Source organism: Haliaeetus albicilla, chromosome 3 (genome assembly GCF_947461875.1).
Source record: "Haliaeetus albicilla chromosome 3, bHalAlb1.1, whole genome shotgun sequence".
Classification (NCBI taxonomy): Eukaryota; Metazoa; Chordata; class Aves; order Accipitriformes; family Accipitridae; genus Haliaeetus; species Haliaeetus albicilla.
In genome coordinates, this window is record NC_091485.1 from 67319717 (window position 1) to 67344530 (window position 24814).

General features: G+C 36.3%; 1 protein-coding gene across 4 annotated transcripts in view; it reads right to left on the reverse strand.

The window, feature by feature from the left end:
• Nucleotides 1–24814, reverse strand: part of ASAP1 (ArfGAP with SH3 domain, ankyrin repeat and PH domain 1) — a 191726-nt gene that overhangs the window by 6659 nt on the left and 160253 nt on the right. For 3 of the 4 annotated variants that reach the window (XM_069780064.1, XM_069780063.1, XM_069780065.1), the window contains 7 exons: nt 23687–23754; nt 21114–21221; nt 19594–19822; nt 9936–10097; nt 6967–7033; nt 4699–4757; nt 1982–2484 (listed from right to left, as the gene is read on the reverse strand). In XM_069780064.1, coding sequence (XP_069636165.1) covers nt 1982–2484; nt 4699–4757; nt 6967–7033; nt 9936–10097; nt 19594–19822; nt 21114–21221; nt 23687–23754 — 1196 coding nt within the window. The remainder of the gene's footprint in view (nt 1–1981; nt 2485–4698; nt 4758–6966; nt 7034–9935; nt 10098–19593; nt 19823–21113; nt 21222–23686; nt 23755–24814) is intronic. The other variant, XM_069780066.1, reaches the window with a different exon arrangement.

The window sequence follows — 24814 nt, forward strand, 5'->3', positions numbered from 1 at the left end:
TTAAAAAAGGATGGATCTGAAGAGACTATATATTTTCCAGAATACAGTTTGGGGCACCGATGTGTAAAGAAATAGAAGCAATTACAGGAAATGTAATCTGCAACTATAACCCAAATATCACCCAGCCCACCCCCAACTCCTTGTATCCAATATTAGTACTTATTAAAAAGAGACTTTAATGCTTAAGACTGAATAATAATCAGCTGCTGTGGTCATTAATAATCCCTCCATGTTCTTATTTACGTTCAACATTTTTTTTGTTTAAAAAGAAATAGTTTTGTCTCCTTTATATAAAACTCACAAAAGAACACTCAAGTGCTCAGTATTATTTTAGAAGCACTCAGAGCAAGTTTCATTTTTCTAAAAATATCCTTTCAACTCCTTACATATTAACAGCTTCGGTATTTTTACCTAATAATTCTGAACAATTGATTTTCTAAAAGTTCCAATAAATTTGTGCTCATCTATTTAGTGGCTAAATAGTCAAACCCAAGAGTGAAGTACCCACAAGTACTACTGGCTGCTGTCATGGGTCTTACGGTTGCACTGTGATGTAGCATTTCACCAGTTTGTGCGGAGAAGATAGAGCCAGAGGATGAAAATGGAGGCAAGATACATTTAAGAGGAATTCCTGCACATTATTACTTGAGCAAAAAAGACTGCAGCGAACAAGAAGAGATACACGTGTGCATGCAACAATGTGTAGAAAACTGGAAAGTAATTATCAGATACATCACAATTTTGATCACTGTAAAACAGCGGAACTATTTAGTTTACTGCACATATGAAAATGGCTGAATTTGGAGAGCACTGAATTCTTCCTCAGAATTTTTCTGTATAAAGTGAAAGTTTAAAAAAACCAAACCAAACAACTAATCCACTATTTCCTTTCTTTCCTTCTTCATTAAAGTGACAAATAGCTGAGAATGTCCAGCATTATTTGTCGGCTTATATTTAAAAGTACTTAAATAAACAAATCGTAGTTGCAGACACCTTTTGATCAGATCTCTGTACTATTTTATTTCTTCTCCAGAACACTCAGGAAGCCCAAGCAACAACCCTGTCGTTCTCAGTCAGGTAGGAGCTTACAGACAAGTCCATGAGAGAAGCCAAGCAGAGTGATGGCTTCAGAGAAAGAGTGTTCTTTGACTACAAGAACAGAAGTCTTATTTCTTTTTACATAAGCGCTTTGCATAGCCAATTTGACAAGCAAAACCCTCTCCTTTTTGATGTATCCTTAATGATGAAAATCTTAAGAGAGCTTTGGAGTTTCATAAAATTATTTCAATATACATATGCATGAAGAATCCTCTGTTGGATGGAAATTGCACTGGTTAGCCAGATGAACAGCAAGATGAATTGGGGGTTGAACAAGGAGACTTGGAATTGAGTTATAGTTGTAGTTCTGCTACTACACACCATCCAGCAATGTCAATTTTGCCACTTCAGAAATATATCTGAACCTTTGTTAACCACTTAAATACATCGACATTAAATACTCATGACAGGAACATTTACTAGTTTGTCACAGTTGACTTTAAATTTATCTACTGACAATAGGTGCTAACATTCCTTCTTAAAGATACAAAAATCAAATACATAAATATTCTAGTAATCTAAGGCACACAAAGCAGTGAGCAAAGACAGCAAAGAAAACTAGCAATCAGTTCAGAAGTATGACTGGCACAGATAAAATTGCCCAAGTTCCCTAATAAATCTAAATACACTGTCATGCTCCCAAGACTATTGTTTTATGTTGCTAGCATTTGTTTCAGCATACAAGAGGCCTTGTAAACCCCCAGCATTTGCTGAAGCTGCTTGGGAGCACAAAAAGACCTCCTCATTCACCATCCTAGCCCATAAAGTTATGTTGTTTTGTGTGTATAGCTCAAGGGTGGGTTTTGGTTTTTTTGCACAGATAGTCCTACAGTAACTTCAAAGCCTTCCATGGATAATTTCAACTAGCTGGAATAATACCTACCATATTTATTTTCCTGGGAAGTGGCACAGGGGTTTCTGGCAGGGTATGTGTTATGTCATTAGACTCTTCAGATGCTTGCCTTTGGACGGTGTCTCTAGATTGTACGTTTGGAGAAAGATCTAAGGAGTGAGATTTTTGATTTGCCTCTGGGGGCTGAGGCTTCGGTGATGCTTCTCCACCTTGAGATTTAGCCAACAGCTCTCCTAGCTGAGGTTTTGGAGGAAGGTCCTTCATTTGCGGCTTTGGAGGTAAGTCTCCAAGTTGTGGTTTTGGTGGCAAGTCTCCTAGCTGAGGCTTTGGGGGTAGTTCTCCAGGCTTTGGGGGTAAATCTCCCACTTGAGGTTTCTGAGTTAATTCAAGAGGCAGAGGCTTTGGGGGCAAGTCTCCAGGTTGTGGCTTCTGTGGTATATCGATGGACAGTGAGGGCTTCTGAAAGATTTCCGTGTGCTGATGGGATTTATCTATTGAAAGATGATGACTGGTTTCTATTTTTCTTAGTGCCACTAAAACAAAAGAACATAACAATGGTTTTTCACAATCTCATCTTAATATTAAAGAACTTAGGCACATATCAGAACAGTAATTGTGCAATGACCACATGTTAACTGAGTCCTGATAACTGTCCATATGTCCTCCTAGTCTATGACAAATGCCAGGTAATAAGTCTTTACTTTAACCCTCTTTCACTGAGATCTCATTTCATTGCTCCTACTGGAGCCCACAAGTGCTTAATCCAACAGCTACTTGGTGTCAATTTATAGATTAACTACTTGAGGTGAAATAAAGTGATTGCTTTTTGGGCCTAAACCAAAAAATAAGTATACGAAAAGATGTATTTTGCAAAACAACCTATCAAACCCACTGATGTGACTGCAATGGAAATTCTCTTTAATGCCAATTATTAATATACACAGTTGAACTCCATACAAAAAACCCACTGAGTCTCAGGATTAGTACTTGTAAAATCTTAAAGAAGAGAGCGAGTGAGCATGCATGTCTATACAGTGCATAGAATAAAGGGTATAATAGACATTCAAACTAAAACTAATAAAAAAATTGTAAATATTTACAATTTAGTAAAGATTAGAAGTATTAAACGAGCATATTTTGCAGGTTTTATGGAAGGAAACTGAAAATAGCTTTTGAAATAGGTTTTTGTCCGTGTCATGCATTCATTCTACTGCTAAGTTCCCTAAGAAAACTTGACTGAGATCTACCCTAAAGACAAAACCAAACCCCTAAACCAAACAACTCTGTATTAAAGCAGATGAAGGGGACAGAAGAGAAAAAAGTTACAACCCACGATGAAAGAAACACATCTTGACTAGAAGCAATAATTTCCTATTGTATTCAGCATTGCTTTAGTATCATGTAATACCAGCCAAAAAGATGGCCTGACATTTTACTATGAAAGCAACAATACTCGATTTGGGTATCACCTACTGCAATAACACTTCCATGTTATATTTATGGTTATTTATAGCAAAAAAGGAAAACTGTGCATAATTTCCATTAAAGAAATTGTATAGCTACTATCAGATACCTCATTTAAAAAAATGTCTGTGTTGATACTTGTATATGGCTTTGTCTCCTAGACTTATCTAGTAGCAAATGTACAAGCACTGATCACCCACATTGGTTTGAGGCTTAAGTAAATGATATGAAAAAACTGCTAGTAGCCCTTATCAAAGTGCTTTGATTGAGCCCATCTTAAATTTTCACCTATATCATTTTAAATCAAGGAAGCATTGACTTCCTTTGCAGTGGTACCCCATTGTGTCATTGGTGTGTCTTTCAAAAGATGATACCATAATAATTGTAATTTAATAAAGTTGAAATTTCACATTTGTATTTTCTGTTAAAATGATTTGCATTCTCAATTTCAGTCTTCTAGCTTCAGAAGTTTGGACAGGCATAACTTCCTGATCTTCAGGCTCTATAGTGATCACCCACTCATAAAGATATAGTGTATTTTTGATAGATTCTGTATCAGACTGAGCTAGAAAGTAGGTCTACTTTCAACTTTATAGTCAACTGCTGCGATAATTCAAAAAACTATATAAAACCTGCTGTATGAGTTTAAAGAGAGACTAGAAAAAAGTGTTTCTAAAAAGAAAGGGCCATAAGGCATTCACTGGGATGATGGTCTCAGCGAGTTCGTCACCAATATATAAGCAAGCATGTAACAGTACCTGATTCTTTTCAGAGTATTTATACGGACAACAACCCTGATCACCAAAACGTGGCAATGAACACAACACACCTCAAGGGCATCAAGAAATTGGACTGATGGATATTAGGAAGAAAAAAGACTTTACCAACGAGAGTGGTCAAAGTAGTGGGAGCCCAGAGAGATTATCCACGGAGATACTCAAAATGCAACTGGATATGGCCTTGAGCAACCTGCTCTCATGTCAAAAAGTTAGCCCTGCTCTGAGTGGTAGATTGGACCAGCTGATCTCTTGAGGTCTCTTCCAGCTTCAGTTAGTTTATGATTTTTTTTTTCTTTCTTCCTTATGTTCCATAGATCTAACTATTTTTTTAGTTTAATAAAAACCTTCTCAATCTTCCAAAATCCTTTTAGTTTTGCTGAAGTTTCATGGTTTGTGCCATTTTAGAAATAATGCTGAAAAGATTCATATATTTAAAACAAGTATCTATTTTCACACACATTTAGAAGATATCATTATGGGAATACCCACAAAAAGAACACTTACCTTTTTGAGGTAGTTTGGGAAGAACTCTAGGGCCAAGTGCAGTCTTTGCAGTCCCAGTGCTAAATCAACAGAAGAGAATTATTAGTGCTTACAACAATTATATACTTTTTCTTTTCCTTTTTTTTTTCCCCTCTACACATCTATAATCTAAAAAAATCCCCATTTATTTTGTTTCTTTTGTATAACCAACTTGTCATCTTGTCTGTGGATCAATCCCAAAACTCAAAACACTATTAAGAATGAACTGCTTTTGCAGAGAAAAAGACATACAAACCCCACGCAGCTTTTATGCTACAGGGTACATTTATTCCATGAACTATGGTATGTGCAAAAATGTACTCTGAAAATAGGTGAAGCTGAAAGACCAGCTCAGCAGGCAGATGCTGATCATTAAGGAAAATTTGGTCTTTAAAGTAACTATACTGAATCATTCAAAAACATAGTATGTCCTTTGTGTCAGTGGTTTGAAGTTTTCTAGGACTGAGCCTATGTCAGTGGTTTGAAGTTTTCTAGGACTGAGCCTATGCTTTGTAGCCTACCGCACGAGTATGATCTTGTATTACACACAAATGGCAGCTGCATTAGGAGACAAAGTCTCTGCTACTCCAAGGAAATACTGATGATTGTGGGAAAATAACACTGTCAACCCGTGTTACAGCTGTGTTAGTTACTCATAGTGGTAAGCAACAATACAAGGAGGACAGTTGCAAGTAATTTAATTATAACATAAAAATCTGAGATGGTTGCATATTGCAAGAACTTTCCATCTATGCTTTCTGTTGTAGACAATTTTTTTCAGAATTAACGCCAGGATGGCTCAAATTTGCAAACATGGCACGTGAGAGCAAAACATACTACAAGCTTCAACAAAAAACCACCAAATTTCTTCCACCAAAACCACACCCAAGTCACTTTTATAGAAAATGACTGTAGAAGAAGAAAGCCAATTGATTTAAGGCATAAAAATCAAACAATAAAAAATAAATAATCACCTAAAAATAATTACTCAAAAAACAAGTAAAAAGAAGAATGAGTGAGGAAGTTGCCAGAATATGTTCAACGGAGCAGAGTCTTCTGCATCGACAGCCTTGATTCTGGTGTTACTTGTCTCTGAAGCTAATGTTTCAAAACAAGTATGATGAAACACTTTTATCTTATTCCTAGGGTTTTTTTAAATAGTCAAAATATATCATGACACAAAACTGAAAGAACAACCAAGCTCAATCTTGATTCAATAAGTAATTACCTCGGCCTTTATCTAATGTCATCAAGCACGAGTATCACACTTTTACCCTTGTCTTACAAGTATCAAGTATGGCGCCAGCTCGTTGTGCTGAAGAACATTGCCACTTTTTCCCTGAATATCCAGTGCCACCTGGTTGGGTTCAGCAAACACAGCAAGTCAGCTGTGCTACCAACACCACGTCCACTGCCTGTCCTGACAAGGCAGATCACAGACTGAGGAGTGTCCAGAAACTCTACCTACACATCTTCTACCGTGATTTGTTTGACGTTACACATCCATCTCCAGTCATGGCCTGATCACGCACACTTGTGGTCATGCAAGGTCTCTGTCATGTTGCCTGAGGCACACATTTATTAGAATTACCATGCTTTGAACCTCAGGAGCTTGGAATCACAACACTGATAAAGGAGTAATGAAGTGACAGGAATGTATGGCTATCCTTACTACTTCAGTTATTGAAAAAGACACTTGTAATGTACTGACCTGATGAACTACGAGCTAAAAGCAGTTTGTGTTACTACAGACTGTATCAGCACATAAGCTCGACAGACTGGAAAACAGTTAAGCTGGAAGACTGAGATTAATTCTCTCTCTTATAGAGCTATCTTCGATGCCAACCTGTACCGAGTGACACTTCTGCAGCTAAAGGCATGAGACCTCACACTGAAACAGATAAAATGAAATGCCAGGAGACATGAAAATAAAACTTTTGTCCTGCTGGACTGCAGTCTGAGGCAACATTCCCCAGCTCAGAGAACACTTCTGTAGGAGCAGTAGATAGATTCTGGTACAAGTCGTTCTGTCCATCCTGCTGAAAGGATGAATTGTGTATGGACAGCTATGAACAAAGCGTAGGAGGCTCAATGAAGCCAAAGTATTTGTATGGCAGTAAGGCATGCAGAAAACTAATGAAGAAGCATAGCCTGGATTTTTATTCATATGAAAGACAATTTTTTTCTAATTTCCAAATTAGTTATGTTTACATAAATTTTCATCTTTGCCTTCATACACACAGATTTTACCTTGACTGCTGAGACATGCCCTCAAACTTGTTTGCAGCCTTAGTTGAAGGTGGGCCCAAATCATTACCTGAGGTGAAAAAAGCACAATTAAAGAAAAAATCATTAGGATAACTTAAAAATAATCAGCAGAGGGTGCAACTTAAAGCGAAGTACACATTCTTCCAATTATCCTCTATACGACATGTCTAAAGATTTTGAAGATCATTCTTTATTAATGATTTTGCAACTGAAAAAGCAGCAGGGACCATAATAATCCAACTTGACCTTTCATACAACACATTTTAAAACAACTCACTGGTAGCTCACATCTGCTGGCAAGGAAAGATTTAGTGACATTGTTGAGTTACTGCTGCGGGGCATTTGTTTTGAATATCGTGTTTCAATTTTCTCTGAATAGAAGGAGACCCTGCAGGCCAGTATCAAATAAATTTATTGTAGATGTTTACATTTTACTTTATGACGCACATCGTCTTAAAACTGCCCTGAGTTTGATTTTATTCACAAAACATCAGATTTCTAAGGATTGGTATTTTATCCTACATAAAGAATAGCCTTTACTGATTCCGTGACTAAGTCAGTAAAAGTTACCATAACCTGAATATTAACCATTAGTAAAGAAAAGATCCTGGGTATGCTCAATTCTGTCAAAAGGCAGCAATATCCAAACCCAAGTGTTTCTGAGCTCCTTCAGCAGAAGGCTCCTCTTTCATGAGCCATCACCATTCCCAAGGTACAATTATACTATGTTGGTTTAGTGCCTTTATCATTCCCCCTTCCCTCTTCTATTACAGCACATCTAAACAATCTTAGAACCCACTTCAACAGCCATTAGTAAATTCTGTTACTGAAATAGATGTAAAGTGACAGTTAACGATCCAAGAACACAAAATACTTCCCAGGCAAAAGAATGATGTATCTGCCTAGACACCATTCTTAGTGCATTGAAGTCTAAATGAAACAGCAGAAAAGGCTCATGCTGAACCTTGCTAAAAATCTTTACATTTAAAAGTAAAAAAAGAAGAAAAAAGGTAAGACAAACAGCAAACCCTTCACATATAGATCCTATGGATAAAGCAAGGAAAAAGCTCTCATGGTTGCTATGGAAATCCAAAATAATCTAAATGACATTTTTAGAACATCTTTGAATAGGAACTTAATTTGCTTAGATATAAGCTAAGGATTGCTCTGCTTGAAACTTCAACTAATGCACAGATTAGAAAACAAATGCTGAAATTCAACATAACAAGAAATGTAACAGCACAGAAAAAAGCTTCTGAAAGGGAAAGCAGTGAACATTTGACAATATTCTTAAACCAAAACCACAAAGGCAGATACAAGGAACTCCCTCTTTTATAAACACAAAACTTAATACTTGCTTAAAATCCAAATGGACTTTGAAACAAGTTTTTGTTCAGACCTCAGCTACGAAAAAGGGGAGAAGAGGCCCCTCTTCCATCCATGGAAGTTTAGTCTGCACTGTAGAGCAGGGAAGAGACAGAATATACAATGTTCTTCTCTGGCCCTGCTTTGAAAAGGTCTTCTGCTGCTATAAGGTTCTTCAACTCCATACCTGGACCTTTCCCACATTTTCCTTTGCCTTTATCTGTTGTCTAATATTTTAAAAGAAAAGTTAGCACTAGCTCAGCATCTGTTCCTACCACACTTTTCATTCTAATAGTGTTGCATTATATAGTATTCTAGTATATGGTATTTTAGGTACTGTTTTGGACTTAAATATTTGAGCTTTTGTAAAATTTTTAAAGCCCAAGTTCTTCAAAATGTCTTTACTACCTCTGAAATAGTACAAGGCTGTTAGACTCCACAACATAGGAAACATTTTTTCCATATCCCAGACATGTGAAGAGTAGAGAACTGAAAAGATTGCCATTATTTGTATTCCTTGAGAAAAAGACTTTGCCTTTCATTGGTCTCTGTACTTCTCTTCATATTAAATCCTAGATTAAATTACATATTCTACACACAAGTACTCCATGATTTACCACAGTTAACTCAATTTGCTGAGAAAAAAAAAATGGTGCTTTTGGGCTTGCAATTTTTTTTTTTTTTTTTTTTTTTTTTTTTGGACTAGTAATTTCATGTTTATATTGGAACAGAGAGAGGATACTCCTAAGACATAAGTAGTGTATGGATGACCCCCCTATGTAAGTATTGGATTCCAGCTCAAAAGTTTACAGATTTATGGAAATCTTGCCCCCAAGACTAAAATTATAGAACATCACACGGGCCTGAGATTTACAGCTACTAGGAGTTGACTGCATAAAGCAATGTTTATTGAAAAGAGGAAGAATTTGAGTAGTCTGGAAAACAGTTTCCAAAAAGTTTGTCAAAAACGTATCCTGTTAAAAAAAAAGTGCTGTTTCTGTATAACTGCTGCAGGTAGAAGGATGCAAACCTATCAGTCTTTGTATATGTACAGACAACATCACAAAACCCGAAAACATATTAAGACAACACATCCCCACCAGCTAGGTGCGAACACTTTACAGGAGGGATTTGGCACAGAGCCCAAGGAGACAAGCTCTTCTGGCAATCAGGAGAACTACACAGGTTCATCGAGGTCTATCTGCCCCAAATCAAGATCCATCTAGATTAACGAGCTGGTCAGAACAGGAGCAGGGGTGAGGAAGCAGATGCAAAGTAGATGCAGGAGATGAGGGGGCTGAGGTGAGGGCAGCCTGGGCAGCTAGGGTAGAGAGAGGGAGGCAGCAGAGGAGATTGAATTGGGCCCCAGGGGAGTGTGGAATATTTTCAGTTTTCTCAAGCGAGACTCAGATACAGAAGCCTGGAAGCTAGAGTGACAGAAGATAGAACTGTTGATTTATCTGAGCTGACGTTACATCAAGCTGCAATCATTGGAAAGCAAGCATCAGGTAAAAGAAACCAAAGATCATATATCATCCATCATAAAGGTTTTCCCCTGCCCTTTTGTTTTGCATTTCAAAACTCACCCCAAGGAATTGGGCCCTTATTCTGGGGTCCATGAGGTAGTGGGCTTGGTGGGTCAGAGAGGGTTCTTTTGTGTCCTGGGGGTGGGGGAGGTGGTCTCTTCTTGGAAAGAGTGGAGCTGCCACTAGAGGTTTGAGTGCTTAGAGGGAGGGTTGAAGGTGGGCCTGCAAAATAACAAACAATCTTCTTACAAATACATGTGCATTAACGTCAAAGCAGCACTGAAAAATTCACAGTCAGACCCACAGTGAAGTGCAGCAAAAGACTAAAATAAAAAGACAAGCCATGCCAAAACACTGTTTAGATTAAACGACACATTCACCACATTTTTAACCATCTTAGCTGTGGGAATATAAGCAACTTGACAATAGAATGACACGTGCACTTATGTTTACACAGGATTAATCACTCCAGGATTTCTAATTTTAGGCACTGGGTTTTTTTTAAAAAAGAAAAGCAGCCAACCCATGAAATCTTAGTTTTAAGTAATATTTAGCACGTGGGATTAAAATCACTATTAATTTATACCAGAATGAAATAGCTTTCTAGATGTTCTATTATGTGGGGATTTTTTTCCCCCTCCAGAGCAACCCATACAAATTCTGTTAATAAACTGGGGGGACAAGGGGAATAAAAATCTATCTACAAATTTTCCTTGCATTTTGAAAATAGGACTGTAAGCTTAGTAAGTTTTTTCTGTAGTTATTTTCCCTTTTTTTCTGTGCCTTAAATACATCAGACTGTGTATTCTTAGAGCAATGCAAATTGTTGTATACAGTGTGTATAAAATAAACATCAGAAAAGCCCTTTCTGAGACTGAGATTAGATACTTAATGGTAGCATTGCTTATAAGAGTTTACACAGTCGCCCCTACCCTTAAACCCTTTATTTCCCCCTGCATCAATATTGGCACAAGTAGTATTCAACACAATGCATGTTTTACAGGGTATGGGAACAGATTCATGTTAAAAGACAAAATAACCCAGAGGGACGACAAGCGTTTTCCCTAATCAACTTCACCATTCACCTTCAAAAACGTCTTTAATAAGAAGCTCAAGGAAGCAGGCAGTGCAGGGCGCAAACAGGCAGTGAGGGGACAACTGCTCAAGTCAGCTGCCATTACCGCCAAAAGAAATTACTTGTAACATTTATCTAAATTAGTTCTACATTAGGTTAGAATAGCTCTAAGGGGTTTGTTGTTGGGGTTTGGGGTTTTTGTTGTTATTGGTTTGTTTGTTTTGTTTTTTTTTTAATCTACCCAACAAATAACACTTCACTGCAGTCATGATTTTGCAGTAAGTTTTGCATGTAAGAGAGCTTTGCCAACACAGGCTCTGGATAAATACAGGAAATCATCAAAGTTTTAAAGCAAAGTTTATTTATACCTGAAATTTCAAGTCTATCATCACATATTTTTGTAGCACTATAGAACCAACTTGCCTATTTTTGAAAACGTAACTTATTTGAACAGTATTTGCGACAAAATCTTCATTTTACTAATCAGCATATACGCTAACCTGCACACAGAACTAGAGCTGCCTCTTTAAAAATATTTATTACCAGTCTCTATAGGTAGACTGAGAATTACCAAAGTTTGCATTCCTTCCTAAATTACTATATATCATAAAAGTATTAAGATCAGTGAAGAATAACCTTTGCTAAAATTCCTCAGATGAAATACTAAACATTGAAAAAAGTAACTTCAATTATTCTATAAGCATGTGTACATTTGCCAGATATTTTCAGTGGGTGCCTTCCCTCTTTCTTAACGCCAAAGAAAAGGTTAATAAAACTGCCCATAATGAGTTAATGATTCAATCTATTCACTTCCAGATTCAAACCTGGAAGGCCTTTTGCTGCTCAGGAGAATCTGTCAACCACAACCCCAGCAGGATTTTGGGCCTGGCTTTCCATTAATTGCTCAGTCTTGTAAATCAAATTATGTATTTTGCAATTGTTCCTCTCACTTTACTTCCAAGTTCACAAAACCATTAATTGACAAGAAGTCAAATGTTAGTGCAAATTAATGATTGTTCCCCAGTTTGCATCCTTTCTCATTTTAATTTCTTCCCTGAGCTTAAGCAAGCAAGCTAATTGAAACCACACATTGAAATGTTTCTGCCAGCAAAAATAAAAAACTTTTCTCATGCTAAGTTTTGCCTGACGATCCCCTAGACTTCTGCAAGTTATAAATTCTCTAGTTCACTTAAATAAATATGAATCAAAGGTTGTTCTATAAACTGTAAGTAACTCAGAGTATATCAGTATATGTCAGTATAGTATTTTTCTCTTGTCCTGACATCTCAAAAAGGAGTTACACGCCTCCAAAATGTATGCAAGTGGGAATGGCCAACACCACAGAGGTTCTGTCCTACCACCACCTAGTGTCCTGCTGTTTGTGCTGCACTCCAGTCTTACCACTCAACGCTAAGAGGGTCTCCAGCCCCGCCACAAGTGACAAACAGTTCAAACTTGGCTTAAAGGGAAAAAAATGGAGGAAATGCATAGAAATAGTATTATGCGCTTATCACAAAAATAAAACTTCAGACATTAAGTAAAATTTGTACTTTTTATTGCCAATAAAATGAAGAATCCTCCTCTACAAAAATAAAATTTAGTAGGATTAAAAACTCTTTAAATGTGGTTATATGGGTATATTTTTTGTATTTCACACCAGTAGTGTATCTCCAGACATCACAGAAGAGGTGAAAAACATTATCACTTCACACCCGTCAAAAGTTCACATGGCATACAACAGTTACAGGGAAAAGGTGAAAAGGTGTTAAGGTATTAAAAATAGTGCATCTTTTCAGACTCCTAGCATTTGTTCCTATATTAATTTCATGGAAGGGTTCCTATATTAATTTCATGGAAGGAATAAATATGAATTTAGAAGGCATACACTAACAACTAGATGGCTGAAATACAAAATACCTGACTTTCAAATAAACCGAAAATAAAGGAAAACTTCAAAACATCTTTTCAGAAAGAGGCATAAAGTCATATCATGCTTTGAATAAAGCAAACGTGGGAAACATTCTGGAATCTAAATCAGTTTATGGAAACAACTGGTGGAATAATACAAAGATCTGATGACGTATGGAGTGTCAGTAAAATTATTATAAAATACTTTGTATTACATATATATATATATATACACAAAATCTCAAAAACATTCTTACATGATATTTTTAACTATGCAAGGCTAGCCAGATATTCCTAAGTAATAATCAGAGTAGTTATTTTTATAGATCAAAGATATTTTGTGATTCTAACCAGGCAGCAAGTAAGCCAACCATTTCTTTTCCATAGGCATCTTAATGATGATTTCTCACATAGTTGCAAAGTTCACATTTCGTGTAAATAATTTTCCCTCACACAAGCAAAAAAAAATATCTTGACCTAGAATTTTTTTTTTTTTTTAAATTTAGCTTCCATTGGGCTCTCTTTTCTTCAGTTAGCTGAAGCAGTTGCTTTCAGTAAAGCTGTTGTCATCTTCTATCACTTTTTCTTAGTACAGGGATCATGCTTGCATGTGCAAATAGACCAAATCTCAAATGTATTGTACTAAGGTAAATAACTGAAAAAGGTCTGCAATTAATAGTGCATTGCCCTTCAGCTTTTGTGCAGTCAGTATAGTATCTATTAATTTGTGTACTTGTGAAACCATGCAAAGCTGTTACCATCCACTCAAAAAATAGTGGGTTTAGAGTGTAAAAACCTCACATTTGTATTTATTTTTTACCACTTAATGAGAGATATGGAAGAACCAGTATTCCAGTTAATGGCAGAACGGGTACTGCAAAGGAAAGTAAGTTTATATTAAAAATAGTATTTTCATTAACAAGTGTGGTTATACTTATTTTTAAAGTTCTTATGACATTTTTGGAAAGATATTACTGAAAACATTCTTCAGTTTGTCTTGCTTTAGATCATGTATCTTCAGTACTGAAAATTAAGACTATAGTTAAAGAAAAATTATCACAATCGCTCTGAACAAGAAAGCTAAGTATATACATTGAGTTAAAAAAAAAGACCCCAAATTTATATTGAAAGATGTTGTATTTTGGATTGATGCACAAATATAAAACACGTGAAATCAACAGTTGTCACCCTTCTCTTCCTATTATGGTATTAAAAAAAAAGGTTGAGTGGGATAACTAGTATTGTTTAACGAAAATTTACAACACATTTATAAGAATATTTAAAAAATTAACTCTAAGTGTATGCTGGAAAGCAGTAGAATCCTGAAAGCATTCAAAATAAATAGAAGAAGCTGGATACCCTCAAAGACTAAGGTAACAGAAATGAGATTAAGTACAACAGTATATGCAAAGTTAAAATTCTAGACTAAGAAAGCATTTGTACTTTAAATTAGAGACTCTGGTTGAAAATGGTAGTAGAGACTACCTGTGTAATGCCTGACACTCCATAGTATGATGCAACCATGAAAAAATAAATAGCTTCGATATAGTATTTCCAGCAGAAAAAGAAAGGTTTTGCTGCCGTTCCTATGCTTCCAGTCAGTTGCATTTAAGAAAGCTGATTTAAACAGCAAAGGTACAGAGAAGGGCTAGTATGCCAAAAGGACAACTTGGATGATAGGAGAATGACAGTACTCTTCTATCAGAAAAGGTGAAATAGCTTGGTTTGTTTAGTCTAACAAAATAGAAATGGAGACTTGTATGATTGCTTTCCAGATAGTGCCTTGATACAGACACCTATGACAGAAAAAACACCGAAGCTAAATGATAACGCTGGTATATGAACAAAGCAATTTAGTGGACTTGAAAAGATTTCTAATCCTGTAAGCAATGCAGTAAGACAACTAGAAGTTACTAGTCCATGCAAATAAGCTAATTTGTTTAGAAATTGAGTTTGATCAAGTGAAGAAGCAGATTGTATGACATAGTATCTGCAGTATCGGTGGACTGCAGCCACAAAGGAAGTGCCTTCTGGGTTTATGTACCTAACATTAGAGCTGTGAAAAAGAGTGTAAAATGTGCAAACTTGTACTGAAGATCCAAACTTAATTCAGTGAATAAAACTGATCCCTAACCTCCGTGTTCATCCCATGTGACAGAAATAGGTAGAACCATTCAAAAATGAATTCGCTTTCAGCTAAAATTAAGGAAACCTGCCTTAGATTGCCTAACACTTCTACAAAACTAGTTAGCAACATTGCCCTCACATTGGATTTGCAATTAAGGTTGCGCAAAAGCTTATTTAGCTACTGTGTTGAGTCATGCAACTACTTATATGTTGATTTTTTTGGGGGGGGGGGGGGGGGGGGGGGAAGCTTTTTGTAAAAAAGCAGGCAGAAGACCTGCTAGATGTCTGGAGTCATAATGCAGGTATAAGTTGGAAAGACCAAAGAAAAAGATGATTTTCAGACTATTACAGACTTGACTGACAACACAAGTAAGTTGAACCTGAATAAGCTTAAACTACTGGAAAAAGCATACAGTGGTTGGCTTATGCAGCTACTGTACTCATTCAGTACTTTTCATTCTACTAGGATTAACTAAATCTGTATCAGAGATAGCAGAAAAATAAGATGTATCCACAAATGAGCTGGTTTGGAGTAGAATACACTAACGTTCCAGCATTTTTAAGAATATTTTGAAAAGCTATCAAACTGGAAAATCTGGACTTAGATTGTAATGATGTATGGAGAAACTTGAAAAAATCCCCACATATACATCCTCCAACAATTGTACCTATACAATTTTAATGATGAATCAAACTAATTTTTAGACACCATATCCACTAAAAAACATGGGCAAGAGTGGTGTGCATTATGTAAATCGCTCTAAACTTACCTTCTCTCCCCAACACAAAGTTCAGGCTTGATGGCTTCCAGTCCACTGTGGCATCTCAGCAAACACCATAGAACCTTGCTACTAAGGAACTTCACTGGTGAATGAAGCCAGCTTACAGAGGGCTAAAGGGAGGTGTGTTTGTTAAAATATACAACATGTTTTGGAAAAGAGTTTTATCTGTATGCCCCAAAGGATAAAAACCATGAAAATTTAAAATCCTCTGCCTCCTTCTAAAATATGGATTCCACCAGCTATCCACTCCCTACAGACTGTCTCCATGCTCTAACTGGGTCCCATAGTATCTGCTGGGGCCTCACAGAAGCGCAGGGATGAAGATCAGATTACATTTGGGGACAGAAGGTAAGCTGAAATTTAATTACAGGTTCAGTGCTCTTCTTACTCCTGCTATTTCGGGAACTTAGTGCAAAATGTAATTCTATGTTTTCATATAATCTTAAATCAAATAGGTAGCTATTAAAATGAACTATTCTAACAAAAAAGGATTTGATAAGTAAGCTTGTATGTTAAACTTTGATGTAAGGGATATGCTCTATTACTACTAACCTCAAAAGAGCAGATAAATTGTAAAGAATTTTGTTTCTGTAGGAAAAAATAATCATCTCAGACTGTTTCAAAATTAAGATGTGTCACCAGTGTCTTATGGAAGTGGAGAGCCTCTGCTTCTTTTTCTTTTAAACAATCTGTTTGGGAGCTAGAAGGAGGGGAAGATAACAAGGCATTGCACAGTTTATAATGAAGCGTAAGTACATCTGCAATGATGCTTCTATTGCAACTTTTCCACAGTGATTAATGTTTTATGCATTTGTCACTTCGTTCCCCTGTCCTTTTGAGTCTGTTAAATTATTCCTGTAACATAGGCATGTATTTAATGGAGACTTCTAACTCTGATTAAATACTTTACAATATTATTGAATGGAAATCAACCAAAAAAACAGCATCACTCACAGACTGTAAAATTTTGGCATGTGTGAAGCAGAGAAGCCTGGTGACTTCAATGTTAACAGTAGTTCCATTCAACTTCTCTCTCAGACTTAGACTGTGAATTTTCCACTCCAAGGAAGCAGTTAATGTTACATTAGAAGGCAATAGTTCTCTGTATTTTGTAATAATATATTATTTTGTTGTAATATAAATAAGGATTTCTTCTGCATAATCCTTGACACCTTTTGCATAATCCTTGACATGAAAACACACAAGAACTCAACGCTTCATTTCTTTCCAAGTAGCTTTGGTGGTGTGTTGATTCACTCATCTAGGACTTTACAGGAACACCTAGGAAAATGCCTAACATTTCTGAAACTTGAATACATACTTAGAATGAAATATGCACATAAATATTCCCCTTCCTGGAGAAAAAGACAATTTGCTGAAATAATGTTCATTATAATCCATTGAAAGCTGACAACATACTAAGCAGTGTACAGACAAATACAAGATGCAAGCTCCTTAACCTTCTTAAGGAAATGGGATTCATGATTAGTTTCCAAGTCTTGCAACTTTATGACAAAAGAAGTTATCCTAGGCCAGACTGAAGGAACTTCTAAGCCAGTATAATGTGTCTGACAATGGACAATCAGTAGCAGACTGTTAGAGCATGTAAAAAAGATGGGGGAGAGGAAGGAAAAAGTTAGAATCTTGTCAAGCAAACAGGAAGGTCAACATAACAAAATTACAAGGAATACAAATGAATCCCCAATAAAACTGATACAAAGAAATGTGGGTTATGAAATCTCATGTGAAAATGCATACCCTGACAAAATCGCTTTGCCTCTTAATGGAAAACAAACCCGTTTAAAAAAGAGAGCCAAGGGATTCATTTGAAAGTTGCCAGTACATGACAAAGACTGATGGTGGAACAGTAGTTCTTCAGCACAGCATCTGAACCATGTAAAAGCAGACATCTGATGCCAACACACTCTGTTCTGTTCCTTTTACTGAGAGCATTTCTTCATTATTTTTGAAAAAAAAAAGTTAACTACCAGTTGAAGAAATGAAATATGAAGTTATAGCGGAGCTAACACAGAGGGGCATCCTTCAGCATAACTGCTGAAGCCTTAAAGCATACTGTAGCCTTCATCAAAACTAAAGTTTTTTCTAACAAGTTGTCATGGTTTAACCCCAGCCAGCAACTAAACACCACGCAGCCACTCGCTCACTCCCCACCCCCCCCAGCCAGTGGGATGGGGGAGAAAATCGGAATGAAAAAGGTAAAACTCATGGGTTGAGATAAGAACAGTTCAACAGAACAGAAAGGGAGAAACTAATAATGCTAATAATAACAATAATAAAATGATGATGATGATAATAACAATAATAAAGGATTAGAATATACAAAACAAGTGATGCACAATGCAGTTGCTCGCCGCTCACTGACCAATGCCCAGTTAGTTCTTGAGCAGCAATCCCCCCAGGCCAACTCCCCCCAGTTTATATAGTGGGCATGACATCACATTGTATGGAATACCCCTTTGGCCAGTTTGGGTCAGCTGCCCTGGCTGTGTCCCCTCCCAGTTTCTTGTGCCCCTCCAGCCTTCCTGTTGGCTGGGCATGAGAAGCTGAAAAATCCTTGACTTAGTCTAAACACTACTTAGCAACAACTGAAAACATCAGTGCATTATCAACATTCTTCTCATACTGAATCCAAGACATAGCACTATACCAACTACTAGGAAGAAAATTAACTCTATCCTAGCCAAAACCAGGACAGAAGTCTACTGTAAAAACACAATTTGGCTATTTCTAAATTAAATAAAGTTAAAAAAGGGAAAAGATGAAGAGTTTTTTTGTTCTAAAAAGTAGATTTGCACAAATGATAGTAAAGTAACAGGTTTTGTTCCATAAATACATCCTCTAAACTTGACATTTATAGCTGTCTAGGTCAAAGAACCATCCTCCACTACAGCTGTAAGAGTTAAGTCTTATGAAAATAAGTCCTCTTCCCTTTCAAGCACTACCAAGAGCATCACTACTATTACTAAGAAAAAGCAACTCATTAATTTCAACTAAACGTAGATTGCAAAACTGATTGAACTGTAGCACAAACCTTCCTTATGGATAATTCTACAAGAGCAAAATGGTTGTTTCACTCAGGGAAGAATGGGCGATGTTTAGTTTAGATCTTCAGTGTGTGACTTGTTAACTATCTGGCAATAGGCTTGGTATTTTCTCTGCATCCTTCTCTGCATCCTGTATTTTTTCTTTACACCCCTCTAGCACTCACCAAAATGGAAGAGGAGAATCCAGATGCACTGAGAGGGAAGGAACTTTAATATCAACCTGCTTAGCACTTCACAGGTCATTCTGGTATTTGTCTTTTTACACACTGTCTGACTGCAAGAGAGGGAGTCTTCACGCACCTCCTCTCCACCAAAGCTTTGTTTCTTCGCCCTCTCTGCCAGACGCTACACAGCACATCATCATATAGCACTACACACCATCAGCCTTTTTCTAACACTTGTATTTTGGGGACTGTAAATGCGTAAAAACACTTCTCCAAAATATGAACAGAATTTCTACATAAAATGAACAAACTTTTATTTAGCAGAGTATTACTTTATTTTTTCACCCATTCACATACGCTGTTATGAAGGAGTCCATTACAAAGCATTGTCCCCCATGGATGTTGTGGTTTTGGTTTGGGAGTGGGGGGGTTGTTTGTTTATTTTAAGTTTTGAACATGCATTGTATATTTTACCACATCAATGTAGTAAGAAAAACACACTACATCTTGAACCATTGTAATGTACCTGGTTAAAGGAAGGACAACTGACAACTGTGGAAAAATTACTGCTTGCAAGCGTAGTTTGAAAAGACTTACCTTTGCCTGCATTTCTAGGAGGAAGAGGAGGAGCATCTGCAGTTGGAGAGGTGGGTGAATCTGTGCTTGTAGAAGCAAAAATCTGATTGGTAAAAGCTCCATAGGAGAGTCTTTGCTTGTCTCTAGGAGTGCTAAATGCAGGATGAGTCATTTTGTCTTGGGGAGAAATGCTTGAAGAGTGACAAAAACTTTGAGGTCTTGGAGATCTTTCTTTTTTTATAGGACTAGGCTGTGAATAGAAAAACAAATACATTATACAGCTGTCTAAATACTAAATATAGTTAATAGGATTGGGAAAGAATATAACAGAACATATTCTAGCGAACATAATTTCTTTCTTTATTGGACAAAAGCCCACATTCCTCCCTTTCTTAGAGATCCAACTTGAAAGATCCTCTCCTCTAACTGAAAAATAAAGATTGTAGCATCAACAAATCATCATGTACACAAAGTTAGATTTATTCTTAAAGCATCAGATACACAATAATAATATACTGAATAATATATAAATAAAAGCCTAGTAAAGTTTTTAGAATAAGAGTAATTTTCAGTTCAAATGGCTCTTTACTCAGTCCAGACAGTTATCCTCAAAGGTCAAGTATACTAACCCCACTGATGCATATTAAAAATAAAATAACCACTTCTGACACTTCAGATTTATTTGTTGACTGAACTAGCAATATATTCAGTGGTATGTCTCTTCTTTTAAATGTAAATAACTGCTCTTTGAAGAAATTGCACAGCGATTTTTGACTGCTGTATATTAATAGCTACATATGGAGCACGATCTGTTTCATTGCAGCTCTGGTTCAGGCAGCCTATTATCTCCAATATAGCATTAGTCATCCTCCTGAGTCTCCTTGCACAGATAATCATTTTGTTCTCTACTGTCCTGGAGGATATGTAAATTATTTGGGTTTCTGAATTTTTCAGTCCCAAGTGTCACAGAAAAATGAAAAGTTGACCACATTTCTTTCTACAGCACATATATAAAATAGAAGAGGTGTATTCCCATTTATTACAGAAACAGAGCACAGAGTAATTAACTGACTTGCTGAAGTAGGACACTAAAGCTAAGTTTTCACATGTTCTAGGATGGCAATTATCCTATGCCCTCAAGTTTTGTCTTTCCATTACTTCTTTTTTTAATCAGCAATAAAGTGCACAGCAGTTTTTGAAAAATAGTTATTGATTCAACTAGGGTTTTAATTAATTTATGGAAAAAATAAGTATGTAAGCTTTGGATTTCCTCCAGCTAAATATTAACAACCTAGAATTCAGAAGGGGATAAAATGACAACAAAGTAATCTACATTTACTGCTTTATATTATATTGTATGTCTTGTCAAAGTAAAACTTCTGAAACTCAAGTCCATAACAACTAGGTTGTATTAAAAAAGCACTTCAGCAGTCTTTAATACAGACCTCAAAACCAGTCGTCCCCATCCCGTTCCCCCCCCCCGCCCCGAACAGAAATTTTGGCAGGTTTTGTGCAAAGTCGTATCAGTAATTCATGCTTACCTTATCATCTAAGTCATCATCACTTTCATCAATTTCTTCCTGCCGAAGATTCCATTCATACTCTACATGGACATGTGGGTTTAGCTTTCCTGCCTTGGCTTGAGAAAGCTGAAAGAAATAACAATTCTTGTTAAAATATTTGCTGTTCCTTTGGTTTCAACAAAGTTAGTTTTGTAACAGCAAGCAATAAACTGAAATATTTAGAGGTTTAAAACTTTTCCAGACACTAAAAAGAAACAATTTCAGGGCAATCACACAAACATCCTTCATTTACTTGAGGTATAGAAAAACAGGTAAAAGACAAAAAGGGAAGATTTTCTCAAAAAGGTATAAGTTGCCATGTTTGACAACCATTTGAAAAGATGACAAGAAGAGAAGGCATATGCACAAAAGCAGAATGCATCTGGAGCCTCCTTTCCAAAAAGAAAAGGCAAAACCTATCTATAAATTCTGGTACAAACAACTATTACCCCTCCAAAATCACAGTCCTTGTGTTGCAATCGAAATAAAAGGTATTTATCCTTTATTTAAATATTTTCCTCCCTCTCACTGGATGAGGCCAATGTGTCTTAAGCACAAAATTCCTCTGCTTTGCTAACTCAGATAATGTAACCACATTCTTTAAAAAATCTACTACTTCAATGATCAGCAATAAAAGAAAATTGCAGTTCATGGTTATTCTGAAGACATAAATTCGCCTTTTCAATGCTTAGATTCCTATCATTATTTATTCCTTCATATCCTTTGAAACGTAGTCTGCTTTGTACTCGTTGATTCAGGAAAGTTTTTAACCATCTTCCCAAAATAAAATTTGGAAGAACAAAGTATTTTCAATCTGTTATGTAAGCATTAATGAGCACACTTGAGTTGAAATTGAATTTAATTCCGCAGTTAAGACTCCACCTATGCAACAGAAATTAGCTTAGTACATCTACCATACTGCAAACATCTAGATATTTATTTTGTACTTTTTTATTGCACATGGTAAACAACAAGCTCACTCATATTTCTTTTTTACTCTTAACCTTATCTCATTGCCACTTTTGAGAAAAATGCAGAAATAATTTTCCCCTTCCAAAATGAAAAAAAGAGAAAAGGCATAAATGCTCTATTAAAGTTAACTGAAATAATCAGTGAGGTATTCATGGAATTTTGATTACAATAATCGAAACAATTAACCGCTAGATAAGATCACTGATAATATCCACTTGTTTTTGTTTGTTCTACAACACTATCAGTTGGTCCACATTAATGGAACATGTTACTTTATTAAATATACACTGCAAAGAAAAAAGCAATCCATACCAATTGTGTGTTGTACAGCTGAGCTGTTTTTTACCTGAACAGAATACTCAAAACACTGGAAACAGTACTTACACACCAGGCATGGGAGTAATTGAGAAGTCAGTGAGAGTACCACCTTATCAACCATAGCAAAATGTTGACTTGCATCCCCAGAAATATGGGAAATCATTATGATTTGTGAAGGACAAGCTCTCTTGATTACGCAATAATTAATTAATACATGACAAGAACTTTCAATTGTCAAAGGAAAGGTATTAAAATTATCAGCTGCAGAGAAAAGTAGATACCCTTCTTGGATCATCAAAATGAGGCAAAAAAATTCTAAGAAATGGAATTAAGCAGCAAGTGACAACTATTCTGTAAATTCTTCTGGTTTTGTCTTGAATGTGAAACTACCACACTACTTAGACTTTTTAATCCCTTGATAGTACTTCAGTTCACTTGCCTACTAAATGCATGCTGGTCAGAGGCACCTCAGAGGGCTAAGAACAAACAAGCTTGTTGGTCTGATGTAGAATCCTTATTCCTGGCTAACTGCTTCAGAAGAGTACTTTAACTGTAACACCTTTATTTCTTGAACTCCAGTAATTTTCTTGAGTGGCACCTGTTCACGTCACTCATATATTCTCAAAATTCCAGAAAGTTCTTGCTCTGATCACGTTCAATACAGAGACAAAGTCCCACAGAAGCTGGTGGTTTACATTTTTTTGATACCCTAACTTCCAGACATGACACTTTTGCTTCTTTCTCCTTTGAGGAGGTTTAATTTCAAGTTGTTTCAATTCTCCTTTTAAGACGACTTTCACAATCTTTCAACTATCTGTCCCATTAAATAAACTGGAAAAAGCCAAAGCAGGAAAAGTCAAACAAAGATCCAGACCTAAAAGGTCTTGATAGATTTAATACTTCAGGGGTTGTTTTGCACTCCTGATAGAAATGTCTATAAGAACTTCTGAGGTGATGAAGCCCAAATGTCCTAGAATGATGCATGAATTGGTATTCCATTACCTCACCCTCCAGTATTAAAGGTCTTCAAATACACTGATTAAAATAACTAAGTACTTCCAATAGAGCTTAAACTGTTACAAAGAAAATGACTGTTGTGTTTTTGAAGTTAGAAAATACTCATCTGTGGTAAGGCCTTCAGATCAGTGCACAGCCAGCTGGCAGCAATACCAGGTTTAAGATACAGTGGTAATGATATCTTAAGTATATGATATCTTTAAAGAAGTAAAGATTCCCCCCTTGCCTTCCCCCCTGGTTCTTACCAGTTCCTCACACTGGACAGCTTTCACTCTTTTTGCTGTGTCCAGAGCCGTCTCTCCAGCTTGGTTTACTACAAAATTTAACAATTTAGAAAAAAAAAAAAAAAAAAAGAAAAAGAGAGTGATTCTTTGAGATGTCTAAAGAATCAATTCATTAAGTTTCACTATTTTTAGCAGAGTAACTTCTAAAAGTGATCAAAAACGTCTATTTACTCTATAGCAGCTGCAGCTCTTTAAGATTCCACTCTAAGTGCTCATGCATTTCATCAGGTTCTTTCTGAACAGCAGCATCTGCTGGGACAGTTCCCAAATCCCTCCTAACCATCCTAGCAGAGAATATAAAGAAATTTAGTCATTTCAATCTCCACTCAACTCCTTTGCCAGTAAAACTCTTACATGAATAAGCAGAAAAAGCAAGCAGACAGGGTAAGATAGCTTAAAGAAAAAAAATATTCTAAGATTTAAAAAAAAAAAAAAAAAGCTAAAGTTGATCCAAGCATGTTTTCCTTTGATTAATATGTAGCGGTTTGAAGCCTGAATTTGAAGACAGAAGTCCTATTCTAAGATGACATTTGAACAAGAATAAATTTTAAAACTTTCTAGCTATTTCTTCTTTATAAAGGCTACAAAATGAGTTTACTTTTTAAAATAATGCCTGATCAGAAAGAAGGTCATATCCAAGCACTCTGGAAGCTCCTCTGGCACATCTAATGGGATCCTTCCTAGATGCTCAGTAGCAAGTCTCAAGAAATAAAAACAGCCCCCACACCCCAACCTTATGTGGACAAACCTTAGGTAAAATTCACTCTTACAGTATAGCTGTAAATGCCATGGAGCTGGAATAGAGTATGCTCTACATCATAGCCAGATTGTAAAGCATTTCTGTGATTGGGAACTGAAAACAGTCAAACCGAGGTCTCACAAGCAAATATGTCTATGTGTAATATTACATATAGAATGCCAGTCATGAATTCTAGAAAATACAAAGCAGTCATCTAGAAAAGCCTATGAATTTGAAAGAATTAAGATCCCTAGAAGAAGGAGGGCTCCTTACAGAGAGATCAATCTGAGATGGCTCAGGAGTTTTAATATGAAAAGGAATGAAGGTAATAGTATTTCTTAAGTTAACAC